Source organism: Sarcophilus harrisii, chromosome 2 (genome assembly GCF_902635505.1).
Source record: "Sarcophilus harrisii chromosome 2, mSarHar1.11, whole genome shotgun sequence".
NCBI lineage: Eukaryota > Metazoa > Chordata > Mammalia > Dasyuromorphia > Dasyuridae > Sarcophilus > Sarcophilus harrisii.
The window spans coordinates 58490195-58507837 of NC_045427.1; the positions used below are offsets into that span (position 1 = coordinate 58490195).

The 17643-nt window shown below is 37.2% G+C and overlaps 1 protein-coding gene across 2 annotated transcripts in view; it reads left to right on the plus strand.

The window, feature by feature from the left end:
* The window catches only part of CMTM4 (CKLF like MARVEL transmembrane domain containing 4), an 84456-nt gene that overhangs the window by 35409 nt on the left and 31404 nt on the right, over positions 1–17643 (plus strand). For both annotated transcript variants that reach the window (XR_004231660.1, XM_031950328.1), the window contains exon 2: positions 16131–16307. Coding sequence is in view for 1 of the 2 variants with exons in the window: in XM_031950328.1 (XP_031806188.1) it covers positions 16131–16307 (177 nt within the window). In the remaining variant the exon portion in view is untranslated. The remainder of the gene's footprint in view (positions 1–16130; positions 16308–17643) is intronic.

A 17643-nucleotide genomic window follows, 5' to 3' on the forward strand; every position in this document is an offset into this window, starting at 1 on the left:
TGCCATGTTCTGCTTCCAGAGATCTTTACTCCTCTAGAAGGAAACAATTATTTCCTGGAATTTTACTTTGTTTTATTCCAATAAAGCAGAAAGACAGAAGTATCCTCTCTATTTACAGAAATGTTCTCATTGGGAAATGTTCTAGAATAATAACTTCATGGAATGTTAGAGTTATAAGGATTTTTAATGAAATCTATTTTTTCCAAACCCCTCATTTTACAGATATGAAAACAGAGAAGGGAAATAATGTGCCAATGACAGATAGACAATTAAATGATAGACACTATTAGAACCCAGGACTCCTGTTCTCAATCTCTTCACATTGCCTACACTAACAATAACAAAAAATTGATTATTTGTTAACATTTATTTTGTTTAAAAAAAGTTACAAAAGAAACTTTGAAGACTTTGTGTATAGGCCCAGTGATTGGCTGTGTAAGTAACCCTCTAGTTAAATTTGGAAAGCTTCAACTATATATAGATCACTTTATTACAGTTCAGTTATTTCAGTCATGTTCAACTCTTCATGATTTCATTATTTATTTATTTGTTTGTTTTCTGGCAGATGTACTGGGGTCATATGCCATTTCCTTTTCCATCTCATTTTATAGATGGACTAACTCATTGAAGCAAACAGGGTTTGCCCACCTCACACAGCTAGTTAAGTGTCTTAGGCCAGATTTGAACTCAGGAAAACAATAAAGAAAAAGAACTATAGTCTTTATCAGTGCAAAGCAATTCCCATAACACTGAAATGAGACTCCTTGGAATATATGAGAAACATGTAGTTTGCAAGGAGTGAAAAAATACTAGGGAAGTTTTATTCATGGAGCTTGGACCCTGAAAATGAAAGGGGATGGGGGAAATCATATTGGAATATCCATAGTATGGCTAAACATCTTCAGATGGATGTGGTTGAAGGCAGCTGGTTTCCTGTATATTCTATGCATGTATTGTTTGTTCTTTAGTACTAATTTAAACAGTCTGGGTATGCAGCCATTTGGGGAGGGTGGCATTTATACTCAAGTTCTGTGGGCATTCTTCCTGGCAGGGAAAATGCTGACCATTTTGTGGTTTTTATAGGATCTTAGGACTTTGAGCTGCAGAGATTTCTCTTTACACATGAGGAAACAGCAGCTCAGAGAAGGGAGGACCTGACTGAGGTCACAAAAGTGACTGGATTTCAAACCCATTTCCTCTCACTTTCAACCCATTGTTCTAGAAATTAGGTGCCATTCTGTCATTAAACCACACAAAGAACACTTTCTGTAGTGCTTTTTAAATATATTCACACATACATACATATACACATTTTTGAATATGTATGTATGTATATGTAAAGATTAACTGATGATCTTTTGTTCTTACATTGCTTCCATTGCTGAATGTATCTTCTCACTTTCTAGAATTACTAGTCTTTTTCAAGATTCAGTTCCAGTGCTACGAACAGTAGCAAAGCCTCAGGATCCACCTCGTTGTTAGTACCTTTCCTTCACCTTACTTTGTACTGACTTTATTAGTAGAGAATTGTGTAGCAGAAAATTTTTAAAAATAACAGTGCAGCAAAACATTAAACAAATTTTATATTACATATGAAGTTTCACATCCAAAGCTTGCTACCCATTCAAAGAAAGGAGTTGTATTTTCTAATCTCTACTTTGATTCTAAACTTGATCATGACAGTTACAGTTCTTTCTTTCTTTTTTTTTCATTTTTTTTTTTGGTAGTGCTTTTAATAGCTTTATCTCTCTCCTTCTTAACTTTACTATTATAGTTGAGAATGGTGTGATTATCTCCCCTATCCCTAAAGTGTGCAGTCTTGCAGACATCCTTGACTGTTTCTTCCTTTCTCATCCCTCACTTCTAATAAGTAAGTCTTGTCAACTCTACTTCTTGTATCCATCTTTTTACATAGGCTTTCTTCATCTTTTCCGTGGATTATTTCAGAAGCTCCCTAATTGGTCTCTTGTTTCCAGTCTGTCCCCTTTCTATGTCTATTTGCTTGTCAGTGAAATGTGTACAATAAGGATGATTTTCCACTTAACTTATTGAATTACTTTATCTTGAGTGTGCATTTATGCATGCATGTTCAAGTTGTTGGATATCAAAAGATGACCCAGTTATATTTCTCTTGTTAAATACCATGTGTAGCCTATGGAAAGTAACTTCTAAGTTAGTAAAATCCTGAAAGCAGAATTTATGGTAAACATAGAAGTGTTTCCAAGGCAGAATTGAAATTTAAGTCATTTGCATAGCCATAGGGCAGGTCCCAGTTCCACTAAGTATTACCTTTACTCATTTTGGGGTTTAGGGAATTCTGAAATAGAAAAAAATATTTACATAGTTAAAAGCAGCTTGAAAAGTATGGGGAAATCACAGCTGGGCTGTGGCACAAGCAAAACTAAGACTAAGACAGGCTGACAACTTCATAATATAGCATGAACCAGAACCATTCTCAACAAAAAACAAATGTTTGTTTAAAAAAAAATTTTTTTTTGAGCAAGATATTAGCATTCTAAGTGATTAAAACATGAAGGATCATAGAGATTATCTGGTCTAATCCCTTGAGAATTGATAAGTTTAGGGTCATAATAATTAGTTAGTACCCATGGGTTCAATTATCATCTCTACAGCAGGTGTCTCTAATATAATACACTCACACCCTAGTATCACATTACCAATTGCCTACTAGATAACAATTGTAATTGCAATTGCAAACTGATCATATCCAAAATAGAAATTACATTTTCCCCATAACCCATGTCTTCTCCAAATTTCTTTTTTTCTTTCTTTTGGTACCACCATCTTTGCAGTAACTGAGATTAGCAGTTTTAAAGTCTTGTCTCTTTCTCCCTCAGTACTGTATCCAAATGATTACCAAGTACATTACTAAATCTCATCGATTCTATCTATATGACATCTTTGGCATGCATTCCCTTTTCCTCCTCTCACACAACTTCTACTTTAGTTCACACCATCATCATTCTTGCTTAGACTATTGAAGTGGCATTCTATTTGATCCCTCTGATTCCAGTCTCTTTCTCCCATTCATTTTTTCCATAGCACAGAACAATCCATTTCTCTCCTGACTCTGCATCTTTTCACTGATTCTCTCCCATGTCAGGGATATTCCCATTCTCTTATCTCCACTTCATTGACTTTCTTAAAGACAGTTTAAATATTCTTTTTGCAGGAGACCTTTTTTGTTCTTTCCTTCCCTCTAAGGTTATCTACGTTCTATATGTATACATCTTGGAAGTCCAGATGTTTGCATGTTGTCTCCCACCTTAGCGTGGAACTCCTCATGGGAGGGAACATAGTTTTGAATCCCCATAAGTAAACCTCAGTGCTGGCACATAGTAAGCATTTGATATATGCTTGTTGGCTTACTGATAGTTGCAAAATTAATATTTAAGATAAGATCTGATCATATTATTCCTCTACTAATATTCTCCTCCTTACCCAGTACCTTTCTATTGCCTTTAGGACAAAATACAAAATCTGAATCAGCCTTGGATTTAAAGCTAATATCTTCTTCCCACCTACTTTTCTAGTCTTATGTCATCTCACTTCTCCCAGATGCATTGTCTTTTTCAAATTGACCAGTAGCTGTTACTTGAATTTCACATGCCATCTCCTACCTCAGCTCTTTGTACAGGGAATTGGTTATCCATGGGTAGAATGTAGTTTTCCATACTTCTACCATGTAAAAATCAGTCTTTGATATAGTGCTCAGATGCCACCTCCTATTTATTTGTATAAGTAAGGCTTATGCCTTTTCTGATTACCCTGGTTTGTACAAATTCCCTCTTGAAATTATTTTGTATTTAATTTGTTTCTATTTATCTGGTTTCATAGATAATGCATGACAAGATAAAGGAAAGAAATTGAAATCGGGAACACCTGTATTCAAATCTCTACTCATCCCTTCCCCTTCCCCCCTCCCCCTCTACCTTTCCCCCAATCTGTCACTATGTGTGTGACTTTGAGATGGTCACTTAAATTCTCTGGCCTGGGTTTCCTCATTTGTAAGATAAGAGGATTGATAATTTAACTCTTATTTCTCCAGTATGTAAGATTCCTGAGGGCAGGGACCATTTTCTTTTTGCCTTTGTATCCCTAGCTCCTAAAATGATGCTTTATATATAGCAGGCACTTATTATAAATTTATTGAATTGGAAAAAATAATAATGGAAAAATTAGGATCACAGTCCAGGTCTTCTGATTCCTATATCAGTATGGTAGGGAACATGGGGCATATTAGGATATAGAGGTAGAAGAGAACACAAGTGGCAACTTCATGGTTCTTGGAAAATTTTCCTGGGATGCTCCCATGGTGCTGGGGTCCCAAGAGCAGCTGGGGGAATCATGCTACAGCATTTCTGCCCGACTGTCTCAGGCAGTCAAAACATATGAAAAGGACCATCAGACAATTCTATATAAATGGTGTGGAATAAGAGTGATGCTAGGATGGAGTCTGATTGAGAATGGAAAAATTATATAGCAATACAGCCCTTAGTATGAGGGCCTGGTCTTTTCCCCCTGGTGTCTTTATTGTGGGGATTTACTATGCACAGGGATGTCAGTGGTCAATAGTTGAGTTTTATGTCATTCCAAAGTCTGATCCCTGCTTGCTAGAATTGTAGGCTTAACTCACAATGAATCTATGTACATATCTAGCCTAGTGCTGCACATCTGAATTATAGTGGCTGAGCTCACTCTTGGCTTCCCTTCCTCAGCAGAGTGCCCAGGAACAGGCAGCAGGAAGTAACACTGGGCCTCTGTTCTGTCCATTTATATGAGACTGCTCTCCCTCTCAGAATGGGACAGAATGCTGCACAAATGTTTTAATGTTTCCAGGTACTGTCAATAAATGTGGAAATTGCCCAGAGAGCCTTTATTTTTTGCTTCTTGGCCCTTGTTCTTCCTTGCTTGAATGTTTCAGTGCTGTTGACTCTCAAACGAATTTAATTTTATCTACCCTTCTTACTTTCTCTTATCAGGCTTTATCTTAATCTCGGTTTAGTGGACCTTAACCCAGTCTCCTTTTAGTAATAGATCATTTTTCTTTAACTCCTGAGGCAATAGTCACATTTCTAGCCCTACTCCTATTTAGCAAATGGAAAACAAAGAAAGATAAGATTATATAAGAAACATTTGACTATCTGGTAAATAATTTACCTGTATAATCTTCTCTTTAAGCACAGGAACAAAAAAAGGTAAATAACCACGTTATTTTAGTGGGAGAGGCTAATTCTATCTTTCCCCAGGAGAACATAGTGTGAATTGACCTCCTTTACCCAATATCCTCTCTAGAGAGATTTCATGTTACAGGAATCATATGTAGCACAGTGAATTGATAGTTGAAAATTCTTTTAAGTATTAGAAAAGCTTCCCTGAAGTCCTTATGTCCTAGAAGTGAAGATGATTTTTTTTTAAATTAAATTTTTTTATTTTCAAAATAGGCAGAGATAATTTTCAACATTTACCTTTGCAAAACCTTGTCTTCCAGAATTTTTTCCCTTCCCTTCCTCCCCACCCTTTCCCCTAGATGGCTAGTAATCTAACATATGTTAAACATGTGCAATTAGTGAAATTGATTTTCAGACCTTGTCAACAGAGGCAAACTCCAGCTAGAACTGCTTCACAATGAAGTCTAGGGGCATGTTGTTTGGCTTTGTTCAAGAACCAATTTATTACCAGTAGTGGTGGCTAGAAGGTGGCAATTTCTGCTCGCCTCCCCCCTCAGAGACACCCCCTTCAGACACTCAGTAAGTCTGCTAAACTCAAGAGCAAAAGTGACCTTATCAGATGAGGAGCACAAATAGCTCCTTGTTATAGAGATGGAAATGGAGGTTCAAATGAGGGAAATGGTTTGTCCAAGAGCACCCAGCCAAAAAGAGGAAAGCTTGGAATTAATCCCTGGGCTTCCACCTTGAAGTCCAATGTGCTGGCCATAGCATCCACAGAACAGGTATAACTAGGGCATAGATCTGAACTTTCCTAGTCTACAATTTAGGAAGGGAGTTGGGGGACAGATACATGTATGTATTTGTTTTAGTGTAGATATGAATGTGAATATCTTTCATTAATTCAAAAGCCTCTAATAAAACATGGTGCTGCATTGATAATGCTTTTCATTTATGAAAGAATCTATATTCTATACTTCAGTATTTTGAAATTCATGAATTTGTTGGTGCAGGTATTCCCTTTGCCAATGCAGTTCTTGATTCCTCTGTGTTTGTGTATACTTATATCTGTATGTATGTGAATATGGATGCATTCACACATCTTACTGATAACCTGGCTACTTGGAGCTATTTTAGTTGTTACATAGTATGTAATAAAATGAACTTTGACTTTGTATTCAGAAGACATAGATTTCAATTTCACTGCATATTTTTGACTTTTGAGTCTATTTGCTACTGCTTACCCCACAGACTTGGGGTCAGCCAAAAGACATTTATTTCTTTTTAAAGAAAATTTCAATGACATCTTTTGTTTTTATATCACAAAAATTGTCCTAATTATCTCTTCCCCCCCCCCCCCCCCCCCATCCTTACTAGTGGGTCATCTCATATAACAAAGGACTTTTTTTTTTTCTGAAGCGTTTGAGTTTAAGTGACTTGCCCCAGGGTCACACAGCTAGGAAGTGTTAAGTGTCTGAAGTCATATTTGAATTCAGGTCCTCCTGACTTCAGGGCTGGTGCTCAATCCACTGTGCCACCTAGCTGCCCCTCAAAGGACATTTTTTTTTAATTATAGTTTTTTATTTACAAGATATATGCATGGGTAATTTTACAGCATTGACAATTGCCAAACCTTTTGTTCTAATTTTTCCCCTCCTTTTCCCCCTCCCTCATATGGCAGGTTGACCAAAGGACATTTTTTTTTAAGGAAAAGAAGGGAGGGGAAAAAAGAGCAATATCAATCAATATTTGAGGAAAAATAGTGATTGGAAATTTTTGTAGTGTTCCCATGGGCTTCCCTCATTTGCTAAGCAGTGAGATACAGATGTCTTCTGGCAGCTATTCTTTGGATCCATGGTTTCAATTACGTTTATTTCAAGTACTTATGAAGCTTTTGTTATGCCCAGGTCACTGTCATTGTAGTATTGGGAATACAAAGAAAAGAAAATATTTCTGGATATTTCCTGCCCTAGTCATAAAACCTTTTCTAGTAAGAGAAATATGAATGAAATCTAATCTTATTAATGACAGTATATGTAGCATTGGTATCCTTGGGTCTTTTTCTTTTAGATTATTGTTTTTAATTGGAGACTAGATTCCTTTTAATAATGTTTTCATTTCTGTTGAATCATTGTGTATTTTGTTCCCTTGCTTTCTTTACTCTGTATCAGTTTATGTGTTTTCCCCCAAACTCCTTTTAACTGAAGGATAAAGAAAACTCTGTTCACAAAGCCTAATTTATCCAAAGTCAAACAAGTAGTAGCACAGTTATGATTCAAATCTAGATCCTCTGGGTCCTCATTTAATTTTTTTTTTTTTAATATAGTGTCCAAGGTCTGGATTTGGATATTGGCTCTGTAATTTATAACTTATGGACGACTGGGCAAATCCCAGCTCCACTGGAGTACCATTTTTCTCTTGTGAAAAGGGGTTTGGGCAGGGTGGTAGTTTGAACTTTTTGATTTCTAATTTCTATTCCTATTTTAATCCTATTAACCATAGACTGCATCAGTCGTATTAATTCTACCTGTTTGTGAGTGAAAACTCCCTCTGTAGCAGTCCTGTTATGGTGTGCTTAAAGATTCCTTTTGACAGAGATGAGGAATTTAGTGGCTCCTAAGTCAGCTCATCCTAGTTTTAGACAATTCTGATTGTTAGGAAGTTGATGTTAATGATGGATGAGGATTGCTTTTTTTAAATCCAAAAACTTTGGGCAATCATTCTCATCTCCCTTCCCCTGCCACTTGAAAAGCATGCCCTGGAGGTCTCTGGGGCTTTGATTTCTTGTCATCTCCTCTTCTAGTGTCAGTGCCTTCTAACTCTGACCTCCTTTTTCCAAAACTTTTTCATAGATTGTCTCCCCCATTTGAGTATAAGCATCTTTAATAAACAAATCAGCAAGTAGTTATTAAATGCTAAGTGCAGTGTATTCTAGGTGCTAGAGATACAAGAATTAGTGAAATAAATGACCCTTCTGTGTTCAAGTGGAGGAGGCACACATGCATAAAAATGCATACAGTATAAGCATAAAGTTAATATAAATATATACATAGTGGTTAAATACAGGGTAATTAGGGAAGGAGGGCACTAGCATTTGGGAGAAAAAGGAAAAGTGTCTTGCAGAAGATGGTTCCTAATCTGTATTTTAAAGGAAAAGAAGTCTAGGTCAGAGGTGAGGAGTCTTTTTTTGGAAGATTGTGGGAGGGAAAGTAATACCCAACAAGGCTGGAAAGATAAGTTATAACCAGGTTGAAGTTAAAAAGAATTATATTTTATTTTAGAGAAAATAGGAATTGGAAAATAGGGAATTGAATAGAGGAGTTATATGGCCAGATCCATGTTAAGGGTTTAATTAATTTAAGGAAAATTAATTTGACAGCAATGCTTGCATTGGAGGGACAAAATAGGGAGATGAGTTGGAAGGCTTTTAATCTAGGTGAGAAGTAATGAGGGCCTGAATGAGGCAGTGGCTGTAGAGAAGGGGTGAAGAGAGTTGTTACAAAGAAATTGCCAGATTTGACAATTGATTGGATATGTAGGGTGGTAGGGGAAAGTGAGGAGTTGGAGATGATGCCAAAGTTAGAGATTTTGGAAGACTGAAAGAATGGTGGTCTCTTCAACAAACGTAAGAATATTGGAAGAGAAAAAAGGGTTGGGGGAAAGATCTCTCAGACATCTAGTCTGAAATGTTTGAGAGATCACAGGTGATATAGGATTGAATTTCTTGTGGAATTGGAGGTTGATACTATGATCTATAAAAAGTTCAAGGGATATAGTTTCTGGGTAGTTAATCATTTTATTAGTATGCTAGTGAAGAACTAATAAGAGGAAGGTTGTTTGGCTCTTTCCTTAACCAGAGACCATTCATGTAATCCACTCAGTGCTTATATATCCTTGGAAGTGGTACTGTTCCTGATGGTGGCAATCAGCTCTGATTAGTTAACAGGTAATGAAAGGATGACTTATAATGAGAGATGGGCTTATTCAAATGAGGGTCTGTGGAGATGCTGCAATTTTGATCATTCAGTCTTGGACAGATAGACTTCATTGATACTCTTACCACCCTGTCTAGGTGTAACCTAGGCGAATGGGGAATCCACTTCCATTCAGACCTATCTGATTAATATACAATGGGCTGGAATGTACTGATTTATCTAAACTAGAATTTCTTAATCTTTTGTTCCAAGATTTTATCTCATTATCATCTGGGCACTTCAAAGACTGGTTGGATAACTTAAAGGGGATGATTTCTGAATGAGGAAATAGAAAAGAGGAAAAATAATTGGTTATTAACATAAGAAATAATGATTTATCAGTATCTGAGGTACATTTATTTAGAACTGATAATTAAAAAAGAAAGGGAGAAGAAGAGGAGGGAGGAGAGGGGCTAGAAAGGGAGGGATAATAGATAACCTAAAAAAGAGAAGTTAGCATAAATTTTAGGGAACAATTAAGTTTAGGGAGAATGATGCAGATGATGAGCAAGTAAGAGACTGAGGAAGGGAGGTAGCTTAGTCAAGAAAAAATAGTGTCCAAAGCTTCATGATCTCTCTCCCTCTCCCTCTTTCTCTCCCTCTCCCCTCCATCTATATCATAACGCTGTGATTAGCAAGGGAAAAATTCCCATTATTAAACTTCTGCCTTTCAAGTCAATTTTCTAGTTTGTTTATGTTCTAAAATATTTTCTTGATATTGATAATCCTACAAAATGATTAGAAAAATCCAATTTCCACTTTTTTATGCTTTGTTAGGTTGCTTGTTAACATGAGTTTGTGATTTGCATTTTAGCTTTGGTTGTAAAATGTGGCCTTCAGATATGGTCTTCACAGGTGGGTGGGACTATTTCTAGAAATACCTAGCTGGAATTTGATAAGGCATACAAATCACTTAGTACTTACATTGGCTTGTTCCACTCAAACACTGGAATATTTGAAGGACTCATAGGTTAGTACTAAATTTGAAGCAGTCACCAAATATTTATTTAAAGCCTAATGAATTTAAGTAATTCTTATCAATAAAAATTATTCAGTACTGATTTAGATTTGGAAGGGACCTTGAGGGCAAGGATTCACAATTTCATTCATAAGAACACTGGCAGCCCATGCCAGTTGCTCCCCTTTATGCCTCTTTACTTTAAATATTTCTTGTGAGTTGTATGAAGTCTTCAGTGATCAGTTTCTCTCAATTAGGCTTTGTACTCAAAGTTTTTCCATTTTGATTTGAACTTGCCAGAGCCTGTGCAACATTAATATAGCTTTTGAGAGCCAGTCTTTCTTCTGTGACACAATGAATAATAATGATAAGGCACTCTTAAATCTTAAGCTCAAATCCCATCTTTTGGCAGAGGCCTTTTCTAGACCTCTTTAATCTTTACTGCTTTCTTTTAAAATTATTCCCAATTTATGCTGTTTATATCTTAACTTGTTTATAGTTGTTTGCATGCTTGTCTTTCCCACTAATCTGAAATTCTTGAGGGCAGGGCCAACTTTTGGCTTTCTTTGTATCCCTAGTGCTTAGCAGAAGGTAGACATTTAGCAAATAGTAGACATGTAGGAAATGCTTATTGACTATCTATTTGAAAAATATGTTGGGAGAAAGAAAGGACTACCTCTAGCTAGTAGGGTGGACTTCCTGTGGTGAACTTTTGAGATTCATAGGCTAGAGTCACGGTGGATGAATGGGCATGGGTGGTGTTATCTCAAATACTGTGGGTTTTGAATGAGTAAGATCACAGATTCATTTGATCGTGAGCAGTGGCCTATTCTGGGCCACTGGGCCAACAGAAATATAACAGTTCTGTTCTTTTAGATTGCTTTATATTGTGGCAAACAATTGTCAATAATGTATTTGTCATTCTTTGTTTTAAAATTCCATATTTTTAGGGATTTTATTGCCTATGAAAGACTCCACTATTAGCACATATTAATTAGATTTGTTGTATAATGCTCATGCTTTATAACAATTCACAAATAATCATTTTGATATTGTGCTTGCATTATGGTTGAGGCTGTCATAGAAAATGAACTCTTCAAATAAATGCATGAATAAAAAAATAAAGTGCTAATTAAGTGGCTACCCCTGTGCTAAACCACTAGGGATATAAATAGAAAAAAGGAAAATAGCTTTTGCTATTTCTATTATTCTGTTTCTATTAGGGAAGAAAGCACAAATTGGAAAGTGAGCTGTAGGGCAGTAACAATTTGTTGGGTGTGGATTGTAAAGGTGCAACTTCTCCTTTTGCTTACCAGGAAGTGTATGTTCTAGAACAATTACAGTAACAGTGATGGCATATAGGGCTTTGCAAAGTGTTTTACAAACATTATATATTAATAATAGCCAAGATTTATGCAATGTTTACTACATGCTAGATACAAATATAGTCTCATGGGCAGCTAGATGATGCAATGATTAGACCACCAGCCCAGGAGTCAAATCTGGCCTCAGAAACTTGTTCCTAGCTGTGGGACCCTAGGCAAGCCACTTAACACCAGTTACCTTGCAAAAAATAAATATTGCCTCATTTGATCCTCACAGCAACTCTGGAAGAAAGGTGCCATTATTATGCCCATTTGACAGTTAAGGAAACTGAGGCAGACAGAAATTAAGTCCTTATGGCAACACAGCTAGTGTCTGAAATAGGATTTGAACTCAGGCTTTCTTGACTCCAGGTCTGTACTCCTAATACCTCTCTATTGGTTCCAAACTTCCCTTCTTTCCTTATGGAGAAGGCATCGAGCTGTGGCGCCAGCTGGAGGAAAGAGGTGGCTCCCACCTTGGCAGAGTGGTTTTAGTTTTCCACTAAGTTTTCAGTTTCATCTTAAAATATTCATGAATTAGTTTCAAAATGGAATGAGGGTTTGTTCTTAGTCCCAACTATTTAATTCATGATAAGCCAGGGCTCTTGAAAGCATTTTGAGCAATGACTGATTTTTGGATCATTAAATTAGTGTTTCCATTTAGTTCTGCATAATTAACTGGAGAATTTTCTCTAGGCAGTAGAGTATAGTGCTTCATCTCTTCCAAAACAAAGCGTTTCTACCAGTTTATTTTATTTTGCTTGATATACATACATACATATACACATACATACATATATACACACATAGAGATATGTGTGAAACCTAACCCGAAGATGCTATGACAGATGTAATGGCAGGAGTGCCCAGGACCTCCTCTCCACTTGTGCTGGTGCCTCAGTGTGGTGGAAGGCCTGACCTAGAGGTATACCGGTATAGCCCAAGGGCTAGACTAGCAGCCCCACTAATTACTTTTCAGGCTTACACTGTAATTTTCATTATACATTGCCTTCAAATGTGTAATGTGTCTTTTTAAAACAAGTATGTATGGCAGGTGGAAGAGATTATTATTCTCCCTTTATAGATAAGGTAGTGGAGACTTTGAGAATGGGCTAGTTATAGTTACTCAAAATAAGGAGATGCCAGAGAGAGGGTTCGGTCCTTTCTGTTTTAACTCAAAGCCCACCGGGCCAGGTAGTTTCACTGCCCCGATTTGCCCTTGGAAGGTGTTTGTTGTTGCTCAGTTATTTCAGTCATGTCCAACTTTTCATGAATCAGCTGGCTTGCCTTTTCCTTCTCCAGCTCATTTGACAGATGAGGAAATTGAGACCCACGGGGTTAGGGGACGGCCGGGCTCATCCAGCTAGTTTCTGTGGCCCATTTGAACTCCCGAGGATGAGTTTGCCCGCCTTAGGGTTTAGCACTTTGTGGACTATGGCGCCACCAACTGCACTAAGAAGTTCAGTTACCAAGGGGTGCATTTTTCAGCCACAATCAATGTGTGGTCAATGGACGGTGCTAGATGGGGAGTCAGAGGAGCTACATTAAAATCCTAGTATCTGCCACGTCTTCCTTGTGTGAATGTGGGCAGCGCTCAGTCTTTTTGGACTTATAGTCTCCTCTGTAAAGTGAAGGAGTCATATGGGGTCCATCTCTCAACCTACACTCATGTCCTCCTGAAGATGCTCCTGAGGCGCGGAAGAGTTACATTCTTAGTGACTTAGAGTCCGGTAATGCTGGGATGACTTAAATGATATGTCCACCTCGCCCTCCCTTCCGCTTGATACTCACTGGCCAGTCTGGTTACTTCTTGGCTGCTACTGCGGTTTCTACCATACACGGAAGAGCATTGGTGCGAAAGCCCGCACTGCTTCAGGAGCCAGAGCCTGCTTTTGTGTATCTAGAATGGTGGCAGTGGGAGGCTTCTGGGGCTCAGCTCCATCTTTAATCCTATTTCCTTGCATCTGTATCATCACCCTTTTACCATTCTGGCTATGTTACAAGTTCCCTACAGGGGGAGAGTGTGTGATTTCTGCCCTCCTCCCCCCTTTGCACCCTCTGTGTCTTGTGCATATACACAAATGCATACATACACACATACATATATTCAAAGATTTCTGATTTTACCAGCTCTTTCTCAGTATGGAAGCTGCAGACTGGCGTCCTGGCGCTCATCCTAGTAGATAAAATCAGAGGTACATAGAGATTAAGTACAAAGAGATTTGCCCAGACTTATGTTGTTGGATCTTTGGTTGAACCCAGAGCTTACTGATTCCAAATGTAGTTTCTTCTCCAATCCACTATAAATGCTACATTCCCTCCTTGCTGTACACATGCTTAAAGATTTTTGAGTTTTGTTAAGTGGCTTACTTTAGAGATAGTCTTTAGTAATTGAGAGTTCCCATTAACCAAAAAAAAAAAAATCTAGAAAGACATTTTATGTGCTATATTCCAACTAATATGGATGGTTTTAACTTTGTATTTCTTGATTTTTGACTTAAATTTTTTTCTGCCTCACTTTTGCCGTGGTCAGGGAAATGGAGATAATGACTTTAATTCTTAAATGTTGTGATTTTGTGAGTGATTTTGCAAGTTTTTCTTGAGATACTCATTTAAAATGATTACCATAAACTAGTATTTTTTTTTTTAAATTAGAAACAATGGGAGAAATTTAAGTCATACTTTAAGGTGATTAAGGTGATAGAGAGCTATGTTTTTTCCCATTCAAATATTCTCACTTGTTTTGGTAGCCAGTTCAACTGTCATTGTTGATATTTTCATAAAGTATGTAGTGTGGCTGGAATAGCTTTCTACATTATTTGCTAATTTAATAAAATTTAAGAATAGAAAACTGACATTTTACAAAGAATTTCCATAGTTCACTGTTTACTTTTATCCTTTTTATGTGCTTGAGATGAGCACATTATATTAAAAGAATTCATACTGTCTAGTGTCAAAATCTTGAGGTAGACAAGCTGAGGACAAGAACAAGACTCCATGTGGTACAGACTTCTTTTTAAGGATCAGTCTGGGCTTTTACATTTTTATAATGTCCTGCTGTTAAAAGAAAGTCCTATTCCTGTCTTATTGGAATAGTATGACTTTGGCATTTCCAAGGCTATTCCAGAGAATATAAACAGATATCTAAGCTGGAAAGGGCTTGAATACATGCTTTGTGACAACCTGTTTGTTTCAGGACCTGCCTCTAAGTGAACAATTGACTAAGATGTGGAGTGACTTTAGTCTGCATTGGTTCAGGAAGGTGAAGGGGACCTTTACTGATGAAATTGCAGTTCCTTGTATTAAAATAAGTTGGCGTACCAGCTTGAAGCTAGCATACCAGAGGCATTTGCAACTCATCAGTACAGTATGTTATTTCTTACCAAAGATTACTAGATCTTGTTACAGAGAATTAAAAAAAAAAAAGTTTTCCCATATGTGGTCCCTTCTCAGCTGACTGTAGATATGTTGTCATCTAGTTGGGGAATTTATGTAGTTTTATGTAGAGTAACTTTGGGAAGGACATCTAGAGAAGCATTTGAGTTTTTGGACTTAGGAGATCAAATTTGAATCATTACTAGTTTGGGATAGAAATGCAACAAGGTATTAACTTTGCTCTTAGTGTACAGATGCATTTTAAGAGTTTCATGGTAGAGTTATAATTAGAATGGATTAAGCAAGAACGGAAATAGAAAAGTCAGAATGAGGAGCTGGTTTGGGCTGTAGGGAGGAGAGGAAGAGTTCATTAAAAAAAAAACAAACTATTTTCAAAATACATTCAAAGATAGTTTTCAGCATTCATTCTTGCAAAATCCTGTGTTCCAAGTTTTTCTCCCTCCCTTTTCCCTACTTCCCTCCCCTAGACAGCAAGCCATCCAATATATGTTAAACATACGCAATTGGAAAAATTACATTTTAGACATCATACTCACAAAGTATTGGTAGGAACCTTTGAACTTTTTATGGCATGTAATTCTGATACTTATAAGTGAACCATCCCTAGTCCACTTGAGGCTTTCTGATCTCAGTGTAGGTTCTGTTTGTATTCCCTATGTTAATTAATTCATCAAGACCAAGTGAACTTGAAATCAAGAGGGTCTGCATTCAAATTCTAATTAGGACACTTTACTAGCTGAGATTCAGGGATAAGTCACTTAAACTTTCTGATGATCCATTTGTGAAATGGGCTTTAAAATACTTGCATTATCTATCTCATGGGATTGCTTTGAGGCTTACATGAGTAAATGTAAAGTTCTTCGCAACCCTCAAAACTATAAAAGTATTAGTTATGAAGTCCTTACTGTGTACACTGTCATAAAATGATAACATATGACACAGACTTTGCACTCAGTCGCTAATATCTATGGCATTCATCACTTCTTCACCGACACTGTCTGTCTCAGTCTCTTGTAAACTCTTACTTAAGACCCAGTGGCCTCCAATCTTTCTTATTCCAGTCCATCATGGACACAGGAGCCAAGTTGATGTTTCTAGGATATACTGAACATGTTCAGAAGCTTGAATGGCCCCTCTGTGCCTATAGGAGAAATACAAGCTTCTCTCCATTCAGTGTATCTCTTGATTTGCTGAACAAGCATGCATAGATATATTTATATTCTGGGGATCTTTCTGTTTCTCTTTTTAGGTTTTGGCACTGATTGCGTTCATCTGCATCGAGACTATCATGGAATGTTCCCCATGTGAAGGACTTTATTTCTTTGAATTTGTGAGCTGCAGTGCATTTGTGATTACTGGAGTTTTGCTGCTTATGTTCAGTCTTAATCTTCACACAAGGATACCACAGATCAACTGGAATATTACAGTAAGTATAAGGATTAGTTGAAAAATGTTCTGCATTTGTTCATTCATTCATTTATTTATGACACGTATTGCTTTATTAATCATTTTGGGAGAGAAAAATCAGAGTAAAAAGGAAAATTCATGGGAGCTATTTAAAAAAAAAAACAGAAAAAAGAAGTGAACATAGCATGTGTTGATTTCCATTCAGTCTCCTTAGTTCTTTTTCTGGATACAGATGGAACTTTCTGTTGTCTTATTGAGATTGCTTTGGATCATTGGACCACTGAGAAAGAACCAAGCCTTTCATAATTGATCATTGCACATTTTTATTGTTATTGTGTACAGTATATTATTCCTGGTTCTGCTTCTTTCACTCAGGATCAGTTCATGCAAATCTTTCCAGACCTTTCTAAAATAATATTCCATTAACTTTATATACCACAACTTGTTCAGCCATTCCCCAATTGAGAGCTTTGCAAAAAGAATGTTCTGTTTTTAAATAATATCTGAAGTTTTCATTAGCATTGATTTTGGGTGTATCTGTAATCTTGTTTTTGATTTATTTATTTAGCTCATTAGAGATTATAGAATTTCAGAATTGGAGAGAATCTTAAGAGGTTATATAGTCCAATCTCCTTATTTGACATAGGAGACAGGTCTAAAGAGGGAAAGTCACATGCCCAATTCACTGACTCAGTCAGCAAGCATTTATTAAGCACCTATATGTCAGGTGTCATATTGAGAGCTAGGGATACAAAAGAGGTAGAATAGTGCTTGCTTTCACAAAACTCATCTTCTTATGGAGGAGTAAATAACTAGGTATATGCAAACCATGGGCTGAGTGAGTTTCAGAGCATGAGTTGGGGCTTCTCTTTTCTGCTCTCAACAGTCTTGGTTCCTTGATTACGTACTTCCAGGATCTATAGCATAAATGAACAAAGGGGAGGGGGAGGGTCCAGAAGAGATCATGGAGGTGTTGTTGCTGTTGCTGACCACATGATTTAGTCATCACTACTTTCTGAGCTTGTTTTTTGCCAAAGGCCTTAGGCAATTTTTAGTCTAGTACAACCCAATGCACAAAATTTCCTCATTGTCTCAGAAAACAAAGGAGCATAGACACTGGGAGCTTCGTGCAGATAAACCAAGTGCCCACAGCTGCAGTGCCCTGCTGTGAAGTGACCTCATCTACAGGCTTAGTCTCAGCAGCAGCTCAGAGTCCAGGGATCTCCTTACTTTTAATTCAGTCTGGCAACCACAGAATACGGAGAAGCTGGTGCTCCCTTTAGGTTATTAGCAACAGTTCCATTTCCCAGTCTTCCCAACATAGTAGCATCTTCATCCCTTGTCCTTGGATAAGT